At 36.2% G+C, this 12,978-nt stretch overlaps 2 protein-coding genes across 11 annotated transcripts in view; one reads left to right on the top strand and one right to left on the bottom strand.

The window, feature by feature from the left end:
• Positions 1-1,809: 1,809 nt before the first annotated feature.
• LOC114255856 (uncharacterized) overlaps positions 1,810-12,978 on the top strand; it is a 45,192-nt gene continuing 34,023 nt past the window's right edge. Inside the window, exons 1-2 of the mRNA XM_082918107.1 lie at positions 1,810-2,439; positions 2,654-2,780. Of these exons, the coding sequence (XP_082774233.1) occupies positions 1,991-2,439; positions 2,654-2,780 (576 nt within the window). The 5' untranslated portion in view covers positions 1,810-1,990. The remainder of the gene's footprint in view (positions 2,440-2,653; positions 2,781-12,978) is intronic.
• On the bottom strand, positions 6,871-12,804 carry LOC114266703 (cell division control protein 6 homolog B). Of its 10 annotated transcripts, none has more exons than XM_082919937.1 (10): positions 12,393-12,804; positions 11,907-12,293; positions 11,699-11,846; positions 10,660-10,710; positions 10,363-10,412; positions 8,979-9,111; positions 7,826-8,773; positions 7,638-7,733; positions 7,398-7,512; positions 6,871-7,268 (listed from the first exon to the last, which is right to left on the bottom strand). In XM_082919937.1, exons 3-7 carry the CDS (start codon positions 11,738-11,740, stop codon positions 8,738-8,740), a joined length of 312 nt encoding a protein of 103 aa, XP_082776063.1. In that variant the 5' UTR covers positions 11,741-11,846; positions 11,907-12,293; positions 12,393-12,804; the 3' UTR covers positions 6,871-7,268; positions 7,398-7,512; positions 7,638-7,733; positions 7,826-8,737. The 10 variants fall into 10 exon arrangements, with proteins under 10 accessions (XP_082776063.1, XP_082776064.1, XP_082776062.1 ...); XM_082919938.1 differs by having other exon boundaries at positions 7,398-7,507; XM_082919936.1 differs by having other exon boundaries at positions 7,398-7,487.

Raw genomic sequence — 12,978 nt, 5'->3', positions numbered from 1 at the left:
CAACTATAAACAATGACTAAAATAATAGCAGTTGATAAATGGTCAACACTTGTACATCCATTTATATCACATTACAGTTCCATGACAATGATGTCCATGTTACATTTCATTTTCCTTTACTTATCAATTCAATTCATAAACGTGGCTCAGAACCTGGCCAGATAATTCAACAGAGATTACATCTCTTATTAACAATACTTCCAATTCAATTGGGATAACAACTCATGTTTAAACATTTCTTACTTCACATTAGATACACATAATTGTTGTATCATTCTCAATTAAACACTTCCATACTTCATATATGATATACAGATTCGCTATATCAACATTTCAATAGATACACATATTTGCTGTATCAATGGAGTACATCCCCTATCTCCTCCCAAACAAAATTCGGTTTAGGAGTCCATCCCCTACCTTCCTCTAAACCGTGGAGTACATCCCCTATCTCTTCCCACACAATACAATGTATATAAACGTTTATCATATACATGTTCAATCAATGCACAAATTCGATGCATTATTCCAATTGTCATATTCGGTGACATATCCAATAGATTAGTTTTAGTTCGTCTAATCATCATGCATTGTCTACAACAATCAAGACTATCCTCTACCGATAGCCCAAAGCAGTTATTTCTAAACAAGAAATAAATGCCTAAAATGGATATAACATCAACATTTCACATAGGTGAGCGATAAATTAGTCCAACTACACCATTTAATTCCATACTTCTCCAATTTCAATATTCCCAATTCAATTTCTCATCTCTTAAAATTAATTATACAAATTAATTTATCATAAGAATTAGGGCATTTTCCCATAATTCGCATATTAACCCTAAGGTTTCATTTTCATCAATAACCCAACATTAATCTCATTTCTCTATGTCATACATGCATATGGGTTTATATATATTTGAAACCCCTCTTTTGAAAATTACACAAAGACCCAAAACTTTCTCAAAATTACCCAACAACCACCAACATATCAAAATGCCAAAATTTAAAGACAAAGCTCATAAGATGGAGTAGGGCCTTACCTCGAAGTTAGAGCCCAAATGGAAAAGAAGACCAAAATCCAACGTGCTCCAAATCGATAAACTTTCAGATTAAAATGAAGCCCAAGTCACACTCTACCTTTCTTACAAAGGACTCAGTGTAGATTCACACTAAAGGGAGATGAAACCCTAGAGAGAAGGTTTGTAGAGAGAGAGAGAACTCAGATCTAGGGTTTGTGTAAAGAAGAGGATGAAAAATGCTAAGTGTAACCCGCTGCTGCCTGCTGATATACAACAGGCTCGCTCGAGCGACCAGACACAAGAAACCCTCGCTCGAGCGAATAAAGTCTCGCTCGAGCAACAGAATGCTCGCTTGAGCGAAGAACACCAGGCTCGCTCGAGCGAAGGAAAGCTCGCTCGAGCCAAGAAATGCAACTCTCAGGTCCAGAACCAGACGCAGACACAGATGCACGCTCGAGCGAAGGAAACCTGGCTCGAGCCACCAGACACAAAACTCAACTCTCACTCGAGCGAAGAAACCAAGGCTCGAGCTAAGGACGAAAAGCAAAGAGCTCGCTCGAGCGACAAACGCTCGCTTGAGCGAAGGACCAAAATTCTGGGCAGCAACCATTTGCTCCCAATCACACCCAACCTGTAACAAACCGGCCTAACACATCCTATAACTCAAATATAAAGTATTAAAGGACGGAAACAAGATGTAAACAACTGCTAACATCCACGGAACCAAGTTCGGATCACTGTACAACAAGGGGTAAAACCCGAGATCGCTATAACCCTTGTAGTAGCTCCAAACAAGGCTTTTTACTATAATCTCTCTTTGCCCAACTCTTGTGTCTTTACAAGTAGGGAGAAGAAAAAACACAAAAAAACACCTTCCCTAAATCAAAGCAATTCTCAAAGCAATCTTGTTGCTTGAAAACAGTCTTTTCTCTTCTTGCTTTTAGTCTCCTTCAAGCCTCTCTTTCATGGAAGGTGCTGGTGGTGGTGGTTTTGGGTATGTGAATTTACAAAACAACCCTTCTTTATATAGACCTAGTCCTCCATTAACAGCCACAGAGAGGTTCTTGTCAAGCAAGAACAACCATTTCTCTCACAAACAGACTCAAAACAATGTGCACAACCAAGGACTGCTCGTTCCAGCAAGCGTGTACAGTGGTTTTTCTTCTTCTGGTGGTGCAATTGGTGGTTACTCAAATGACTTTTTGGGGCCAAGTTTTCCAGAGAAGAGCTTTATGGATGGTCTTTTCCATGATAGTGAGACTCTTAAATGGACATATGAGATAGATCCTAATATGGGCTTGAATGAAGATGACAAATCAACAGAGAAGAATTGTAAAGGAGTGGCAAAGAGAGCAAAATGTGGCTCTTCTACAACTACTCTGATCAAAGGACAATGGACAGATGAAGAAGATAGGTGATATAACACATAATTTTAAATTTTTACCCTTCTTTTAGTCTTATACATCCTAGGGTTTAAATATCTATCTTCTGATAATGATATATCAATCGATATTGTCTAATATCAGCCCATATATGACAGTATTGCTTATACTAAATCCACATATATCTACTCTTTACATGAAAGTGCAATTGATATTGAAGATTTCTATGATTTTGTTTTTGTGAAGGAAACTGCTCAATTTAGTGACGCAGCATGGAGTGAGAAAATGGGCTCAGATAGCAGAGAATATGGTTGGCAGGGCTGGAAAACAATGCCGGGAGCGGTGGCACAATCATTTGTGCCATGATATCAAGGTCTTTTTTCTTCACCCAAGCATTATTCCAACAACACTTACTCCGCCGATTAGGCTCTGTTTGGTTTGAGAAATGGTAGCAAAGAGGGGGAAAAAATTTTACACTTCGAATCTGAGTTACTTTCATGTTTACAAACTCTTATAGAACGAAGGTGCAAAGTGTTCAAAACAGCGATTGCTACTGCTAGGAGAGGAGAGGATCGTGTGTTCGAGTCTATTGATCACTCTCTCTTCGGCTCTCCGGTAAAGATTAGTTTCAACAGCGAAGCTCTCTCTTGGATTAGTGGCAACAGTATATAGCCTATCAAGTGCACAGTTGAAAGGATTAAAGGCGCTAGTCCTGTTCTGTGTTCCATTTGGGTTCCATCCTCTTTCTATCTTCGATTGTATCAACTCTTTGTTCCATCTTCTTTCGGGGTAGGCCATTACTTTATTTTCAGATCTCTCTTATTTCATCTGGGTTTTGTGATTTGAGGGAATCGTAGAGTAGGAACTGGTCCTGTTCTGCTCAGCAATTAGTTTTGCACTCCACCTGTTTGATAATATGCCTCAGTGAAAATGTAATGGCAAAAATAGGAAATGGAGGTTGGATTCCGAAAGAGAGGTGGAGAGAAGGAGATGGAGACCAAGGTAAAGATGTTAAGTTTGGTCTATTTACCGTTTTTGTGGATAACTTACCTTCAGCTTTGGATGCCAAAACGCTGTTCAAGATTTCCTCACAGTTTGGCATTGTAAAGGATGTCTTCATTCCGTTCAAAAGAAGGACTGTGTCTAAGTCTAGATTTGGATTTGTGAGATTCAATTGCCCTGTTGCAGCAGACATGGCCTGCTAGTAGAAGAAAGGGTGCTAGAAGTTAAAAAAGCTACCAAGGACAGATGCATCAGATTTGAGAAGAGCAGGAAAGAACCCCATTCCATTAGCAGACCTCCTAATCCTATCAGTTACAGGGCTCAAGTTCCATTTTCAGGCCAAAGATCATTCGTTGAAGTATTGAAAGGGGTCACACCCACTGTGGCTAGGAAAGAAAGCTTGTCCATTAAAGCCAATGAAGAGGATCTTGAATGGTTCCATGGTAGTGTAATAGTCAGATTTATTTCTGAATTCTCTACTGTTAACATTGGTAATATCTTGAAAAAGAAAGGCTTGGATCATGTAATGGTCAGGAAAGGGAGTGGTCGAGATCTAGTTCTTACATTTAAATCTCAAGAGGAACTGAAATCAAATCTTTGCAATATCAAAGAATGGTTTAAGGAATGGAGTCAGTTTGTGATGGAATGGAAGCCAGGATTTTTTCTTGAACAAGAACGATGTGTGTGGTTGAGGTGTTATGACATTCCTTTAAACCTCTGGAATAGCGGCACACTCAACAACATTGGAAGCATGTGGGGTATTGTCCGTAGCTTGGATGATGATTTTTTGTCAACCTAAGACCTTCTCCCACACCAGAATCAGAGTGGCTACATCTTGTATGGAGTTCATTAACAAAACTATATCTTTGGATTGCAAGGGTATATTACACCCCATTCTTGTGTGTGAAGATCTTTCAGCAGAATTTAGTAGCTTCAAGGGCAATGGTTTGGAAGAGTGCAGCTCTAACAAAATCTGTGGTAGTGTTGTGGAAAGAACAAGTCTAGAAGAGTTTTTTAGGGAGAAGGAGTCTGACGATGTGATGCAGGTAAACTCAGTTATTGAGGAGTCAAAATGGGATGAAGGATTCATCAGAGAAGAGGAAGTATGCACCAAGGAGGTAGATCAGAGGTCAGGGTCTAATGATTGTCATTTGGGCGAGGAGGTAAACATAGTTATTGAGGAGACCATATTGGAGGAGTCAGTGCACAGTCCAAATTTTATTGTTGAGCAAGTATCTACTCCTGGTTTCATTAAAAGCTTCAGTGGATCTCGCGTTGGAAGTGGTTTTGGTATCAATTTTGAAGTGGACTTGTCACAAGCGATTAGTAAGAATCTAAATAGGAAGGGTCTTTTGAGCCTTAATCAGTCAGGCTTAGTTAGGCAACCTACTTCTGTCCCAAAACTCCTGCGGAATGAGAAGAGAAAAAGAAAGAGGAAGGTTTAACTAGAGGGGTTCACCAGCTTTGCTAGATTTAATGGGCAGAAAGCTGCAGCAGTCAGCAAGCACACTTCTAAGTCTATCATCTTCAGACCAGCAGCAGCTGCGATTGAACGTTCAGATCTGTCGGAGGGTATTACTAGTCCGAACAATCTCCTCCTCAATGAAGCTAAAGCCATTTTACAATTAGGTAAATCTCTTGGCATCAATTTCAATGGGGAAGAAGATGATGTACTAAACAAGATTATTGAGGTAGAGCTAAAGGACAAAGAGAGATCCAAATAAATGGGAGGGTCTGGTCTCAAAAGGTTGATGGATGGCATCAAGTAAGCTTAGCTGGAGTTTCTCAGTGGGTATAAGTGTTGTTAGCTAGTTTTGGGGTTTTGGCTTCAAGTGTTTGTGGTCTTGTGAGCTAGTGTTGGATTCTCACCAACACTATGCTTAGTTTCTTTTCTTATCCTTTCTTCTCTCTCTTCCTTGTTGATGTTTTCTCATATGTAATGTATGTTTTCTTCATCAATAAAGGAATTTCTTTGCTGATAAAAAAAAAAAAGGTATTTTTTCTTCACCCTTTTCCTAATTTGAGGTTTTGTCAGAACCATTGAGTGTGGTTTGGTTTTTGTTAAATTTTGCTTTCCTTTTTGCAAAACTAATCATCAAACAATTGTGTTAGATTTCTCATAAAATTCTATGACAGATATCTAAGAACTGAGATTTGGTTTGGGTTTGTGTGATATTTTTCAAATAGTCAAAAGAGAAAACCCTAGGTTGCCTTATCTGGTTTAATTTCCTATTCTCAACTCTTTTTCTTTTTTTAATTATTTAATTTTATATCTTAAAAGTTAGAGATATACGATTTAGATTGCCAAAATTTCATCAAGGTGATTTGTCGGTTCATCTCTTCATGAGTTTTCTTTTGATATTTTATATTTGGTAATTAATGAAAAGTTTCATTCAAAAAGTGGATTAGGGTTTTGTTTTACATGTCATGCGCTTGACATGCAGATCTTATGGTGAGTTTGGTGCTGTTCACACCCTCTGACATCACTCCTTCCATTGTTTTTTTAAAATTTTAATCCGCGAAAGTTAGTGACATTTTTTCTTCCATCTACCTATCTAGACATGTTGGTTCATGTTTAGAATTCGATGATTATTTAAACAAAAATGCTATGAACCTTTCTTATCAACTCATAATTTATCACAAATATATATGTGGTAGAGATTAAATTGATGAAATGTGAATACATGAGTAAAATGAATTTCAACTATTAGCTTTCTTTTTTGAGTTAAATTTGAGTTCATAAGTATAAATTTATAATATTGTTGTTATTTAAATATACAAAGCCACGTTATATGTTTACTTGGCAATTAATATAATTCCTCGTGAGACAAGGGGCCAGGAATTGTCTTTCATATGAGCACTTTGACATGCAAAACTTATAGGGTCAATCCATTGTCTGTTTATACCCTCTCAAATTCCTCCCATTGTCTGTTTATACCCTCTCAAATTCCTCCTTGCACCCACTCTTTCTCAGTGTTCACTTTCATGTGATTTTGGAACCTTTTCTCCCTCAAAGCATCAATTTTGTTATAAAAAGGTTCACATTTAATATTTAATTTAATATAATTAGGAATATCATGTACACCCATGACACTGCAATTTTCTTCGCAAGCTTGCTTTTGAAAGAGTGGGTGGAAAATATGAATAGGGTGATGCAAATATCCTCCTCGCTTTTTTTTTTTTTTTTTTTATATATTCCATTCTTCAATATTTCTGAACTATATATATATATATATTTTTAATTCTAAAAAACTAAGATAACTGAAATGTTAGCAACAGACAGCAACACCCTCCTAGCCTTTCAAGTTTGCTCTTTGATTATTCCATGGGTTAAAGCTTATTCATTGCAACCTCTGAGTGAAATAATATGTGCTCACCAAAGCATTGTTATCTGCAACAAAAATGGAGCCTTCTAGAATAATGCAAACATGAGAGAGAGAGAGAGAGAGAGAGAGAGTGAGTGAGTTAAGTTTAACATGCTTTCACTCAGAATGTCTTATACATATTATAAGATAATATATATTTATACATATTAATAAAAATAAAAATAAATAAACACATAGGAAAAATAAAATAAAAAATTAATTAAAATACATTATTTAAAAAATATAATAAATAAATAAAATAATTAATGTGTATTAAAATAAAAATATTTATAAAAATATTAAAAAAATTGCCGTGTCTCCTGCCGTGTCCGTGTCCCTTTTTTTTAGAAATTGTCGTGTCCCCTGTCCGTGTCCGTGTCCGTGTCCGTATGCGTGTGTCCGTGTCCGTGTCCGTGTCCGTGTCCGTGCTTCATAGATCACAAGGCCATATCCTACTGACAAGCATTAAGGCAATTTCGAAAGGCACGAATTCCCTGCCAAACAGATTATATAAAAATTAGCAAAAACAAAATAGTTCATTGTAAATAAGCAGATTGAAGCTATGCCAGAGTAACTTTCAAAAGATATTGACACACAATAAGCTTAAATTTATTTTCTAATACCTGCAATGCAAATGCAACATCTGCTTCATCGACTTTTAGTGCTACTCTTCTTAATTTATCTTCTCGAGATTGACCAAGTTTGAGAAGACCCTGCACTTTGAATCATGCATCTTACCTTGCCATTTCACGGGGATCGTATCGTATAGGGAAATAAGCTTCATGTGCTCAATCTAAATCTTGTATAGAAAATTATATCCAAAGAAATAAATTCAATCAGAACACGCAGCATATTAAGCTCACCTGGTCACCTAGAACTCTACACATGCTTGAAAGTTCCATAATTCCGACTGGTGGGATTAATGTTAATTTGCAGATGTCTACGTATGATTTACTGAGCTGCATTCATATAGAAAACTTACAAATCTCAATTAACTGTTGTACAATGTACTCTTCTGAAGTCTTATTGAACACTATGTCAGATAATATACCTCGCCTATAGTTGTATCCTTCTTTCCCCCACAGAAAAGCTTCACAGCAGAACAAAGTATAATCTGAAGCCAAGGAAAAAACCGTAAAAAACAGAATAATGTTCCTAGAGATAGATAAGCAAGAGCAAGAAGGAAAACAGCATAAAAACTAACAGGCTACAATTTATCGAAACTGGTTTGGACTTTTGGACAGTGGACCCCAATTCTAAGAGCTGAACAGTGGGCTGCAATAGTATTATGCAAGTTTCCACAAAAATACTTATAACGCTTTTTATGATGCCATCAATAAAACACATCACAAGGCATGCCAAGATCAAAGACAACTTTCAGGAAGTTGAGTTGCCTAAACATAAACATCATCAAAAATGCTTTAGAGCTCTAATATAAGAGCTCTAATAGCTCTAATGGGAATGTGAGACCCACTCTGATGTGATGTTTGTGCCTTGCCTTGTTTTTTTTTTTTTTTTTATTGCTTGGACACATCACTAGAGCTCAAATTAGAGCTCTAGATTTAGAGCTCTCTAGCATCTCCCTTGATTGATATATATAAAGTGAGGAACATTTGAAATAAGTACATACCTCCCATATTATCATCACTTTTAAAATTCACCAGATCTCAGTTTTGGATGAATTTTCGTGATGTTACAATCATAGGGCACACATGCTAGTTTAGTAACTGAATTCAGTTGACACTAGATTTTCAATTACATCGTATCTAGATTATCTTATTAGATCAAAGCATAAATAAAGTCCTTCGAGTCATGAATAAACTCCTTTAAACAGACCCGTCAATATAAAATGCACATCTTTTGAGTCATAATAGTCAATTAATTAATCATGTTAGCAGAACAAACTTAGCTGTTGATGTTGTGGAAGAGATTGCACGGTGTCCATTATTGGTGATCTATAGGTCTATGACAAAGCAATGGCCATATGGTCAACCCTCACCTGTGACAAGCAGCAAAACTTGTAAGAAATATGAAATTCTTAAAAAGGGATATCTGAATCTGATTGCTTTTAGCTGGGCTAACTAAAAGTTTAAAAACTTTATACAGTGAGCCAAACAGTTACTGACAAAACATGTTTTTATATCATTAATTTAACTTATTTATGTTTGGAATGGATGAAGTTGATATATATAGCAAGTGCCTACAATATCAATTCCTTGCTTTATTAAATCACAAGCTGGAGTTGTCTGTTGATTTGAGTACCCATTCTCTGCTAATGAGAAATCCAAATTGCACGCAGATTCCCTCAGCTCTGCTTGTAGCATCTCAATTGCACTTCTGAAACAGAAAAAAAAAAAAAAAAAGACGAAGTAATTACACTGCAGTTTATACCCTGGTCAAAACAAAAGCATCATTTTCATCACAGATATGCCATCTACATCATTGGTTGTAGATATTGCTGATACTACATTTACAATTTAAAGCCTATCACAGGGCCGAGTGACTACCTTGCAGTTAATAAGATTTAGCAATAGTAATATATGCAAGAAAGACAGCAAATTCCTACATTTCTCGTGGAATCTAATTTCTCAGTCATTAGTGCTGCTTAAAATGAGATCAAGGGAGAGCATCATGGATGCACACTTGAATGAAGCCAAGCCCCATAAAGAAGAGAGAGAAGGGGCAGAGTAGATTGTTATCGGTGTAATTAATTGCACAGGCATATATAAATTAGCATCAAATTAAATATCAGCGATATACTTGTAGATGTTTGTATTTTCAAAACTTAGATATGTCTGTAAGGCCCTGGTGTCCCACATCGGGAATGGAGGGGGAGTTCCTGAGCTATAAAAGTAAAAACCTAGACCCTTATATAGCATCGAGGCCTTTTTCCAAGTGGTGAAATCCCTATTAGAACTCCCCAGTTAAGCGTGCTTAGGCTGGAGTAGTTCTAGGATGGGTGACCCACTGGAAAGAACAAATCCGTGCGGGCGTGACCCAAAGCGGACAGTATCGATGACGTGTAAAGGGTCAGGGCGTTACAATGTCTGTTACATTAAAACTTTCAAAATGTTCTTATAATCTTTTAAATTAAAATTTTCACTTTTCAAAAGTACAATTGATTTCTGCAGATAATATCCATTGATACATCAACATTGCCGGATTGTAATATATCCACATCATCTTATTGATATAGCGTTCCTTGTAAGTAAAAACGGCTAATGTTGGTCATTGACATCTAAAAAATTCCCATACTATGCCCCTAAGTTTACTCTCTTGTATGCATGATAATTGTTTAGCTGCACATAAGTATGGAAGACATCCTTATTTACATATTCCGAAAGAGTGTTAAGCTTATTACACCCATTGCTCACACACAGATGGTGTACATGTATAGTAATCATTAAGTCCAAAAAATTCTACAGAAGTCAACTTTTTTTTTAACATTATTTCAATGACACTGTCATCTTCTTGATGATTACTTCTAAGCACATTTTCTACCAATCTAATTTCAATCATCTTGAATACAATACAAGTTCAACATATGCTACTAATTAAGTGCTGTAACTATGGCAATAAAAGGCCAACCTGCAGATGCACAGAGCTTTCCTCATATCTCCAGATGCAGCTGCAACTTTCTGCCATGTTTTAAAAGATAATCAATTTCTTTGCTCATGAGACAATTACACATAATGGTGTTTGGTGCTGAAGTTTCACTGTTAACTTGAAATATAGAAAATTGAGGCTGCATCCTTAACGTCAAGGGAATTCATTCAAGTAATATTACATATACAGATCCACTACCAAATTAATGGCAATGTGTCAAGAAAAGAGAAGCAATCATTATTTATCAGAACACAGAAAAAATCAATGGGGGTGACTCACTCTGGCACAGAGTTCCAGGGCTTGCGGTTGAAAGACAATGTACGGAAGTGCCTGTTGGAAGAGAATAGCATTCAGTCTTGAGTTGAGTCAATAACAAATAAATGAATAAATAAATAAATTCTGTTTTAGAGTTTGAAGATTCCATTTTAATTAATTTTTTTTTTAATAAAGAGAATAGCATTCAGTCTTAAGTCAATAACAAATAAATTCTGTTTTAGAATTTAAAGATTGCATTTTAAGAACTTTTTTACACATTCCTTGAACATTGCGGTATCTCCACAATTGAAGTACTTAGATATGTTAACATTAAATGCAGAAAGGTCACAATAGTGGCATTGGATTCCTAGGAAAATACTGAAAATGATTAAGTTGCAACTTGTTCAATTATCAACTTGTAATTGCAACTGCAAATGTATAATTTCTCACAGCCTCGTACCTACATTTTTTTTCTTCTTGCTTTTTGGAAAAAAAGCTAGAATTCTTAGGCCAACTTCAGATAAATAAAACATAAAAGTCATAATTTCCAACCCATATATTCGCTCAGATGTGATGCTGCCATACTGAGAACAGGTTTGAGAAAATGCTTTGGGATGTGTAAAAAATACATTGATATTCTAATTTTTTCGACATTTTGTTTCTCTTATTGAGAGCCTATTGAGCTGTCATTAGCAGCATCCATATTAAAATTGTTTTGGCAAGCAAAAAAAAAAAAAAAAAATCTGAAAGACAACTCATGTTTGAGGAAAAATTGAAATATGCTCCATAAGGTCCCAAAAAATTTGTACTAAAATAAAAGTGATACGAAAAATATTGTGTTTTCAAACTTCTAAAAACACAAAAATTGAAAACCAAAGACAAAAACAAGAACAATGGAAATGATGCCAAACAATAGAATCCTTAAAACATGTTCTGAACTTTTCCCTTAACAATTTCCAAACCAAGGAGTGACCGATAATTTGTTTGTTGAATATTAACCGGTAATGCAGCAAGATTAACATTTTCAACCAAACGCTTATTCAATTAAGGGCAATCAGCTTACCCCCTGTGCCCAATCGACCAGAGAGTCTTTAACTCTTTCCATCAGCGATTTCCCAGTCCCTGGACATCCACACACATACAAACTCCCTGCTTTCTCTTGCTCTATGCATTGTTTACAGAACTCCAAAACCCTTTTCTTCTCATCTTCGCTGCACACAACCGTATGTGTCCATATATATATATATATATATATTTATACCTATACACACTTGCGGCGGTGAGTACAAATGCATTGTGTCTTTTGAACCTTACATCTAGATTTTTTGACGATTTGATGAAAGAGAAAGATGGATTTAATTTCATAATGGTTAATAGTTATTCCAACGTCAAATATATCATTAATCCTCTAATTTGAGGGAAATTTCATTTTAGTTCTCGTAATTTTAATTTTATTAATTTAAACTCCACATTTTAAATTTCGTGCCAATTGCCCAAACTTGTTTAATTGCTCCACAACCTATAAAATTGTTTAATTGCTCAAACTTGCCTCTTGGATTCCACTTTGGTTTGTCAATAAAATCATCATACAATTTTTTCACCAGCAATTCGCGAGATTTGACAACCTTATTATCACCCGATTCTTTTTCAATAATTCCCTGGAGAAAAAAAAAACATAAAAATGTAAGAAGCTCCAACACTATCACCATCAATGGCAGAATATCAACAGATGCAAATCGAAGTACTTTCAGACTCACATTTTCAGTGCAATTGAGGCCGCCATTGATGCATCGACGAGGAGATTTAGACTTTGTTCCGTCTTCTGCAGCCGAATCGGATCTCAATCTTCGCTTCCGAAGAGTGGAGTCGCCATTGGCTCTGATGTCGCTGATCTTGATGGATTTGGTATCTTGAGTTCATTGCTGATGATGCTCGGCATGATTGAGAGATCGAAGAGGTCAAACTCTTACAAATCTGTGACTCAACTCAGAGAGAGAACAGAGTTGTTAAAATGTGTTGGTTTGGTACCAAAAACAAAAGAAAAAGGGGGCAAATGTCGAGAGAGAGAGAGAGAGTTGTCTTTAGCGGGAAAAATGTAACCTTATCAAGTGTGCTAAGTGCAACTCGGGCGGGTTCGGGGTTTATTTAAGTCCAATTCGAATTATATTTGGTAGTGTTTAAGTTTGTCCCAGGCCGACCATAAATCTGAGTATTGCTATCCAAGCCTAGACTAAGCTTTATATTTTGAACTCGGATTAGTCCGCATTGCTCGAAATTTACAAGTCCAGAAACTTGTAAGTAGACCAATTATCAACACATTTTTATCACTTCTTGCTTAAGAAT

This window comes from Camellia sinensis, chromosome 3 (assembly GCF_055761805.1).
Source record: "Camellia sinensis isolate YWXY chromosome 3, ASM5576180v1, whole genome shotgun sequence".
NCBI lineage: Eukaryota > Viridiplantae > Streptophyta > Magnoliopsida > Ericales > Theaceae > Camellia > Camellia sinensis.
Note: the sequence above shows the minus strand (reverse complement) of the source record. Positions and strands in the feature narration are given on the sequence as shown.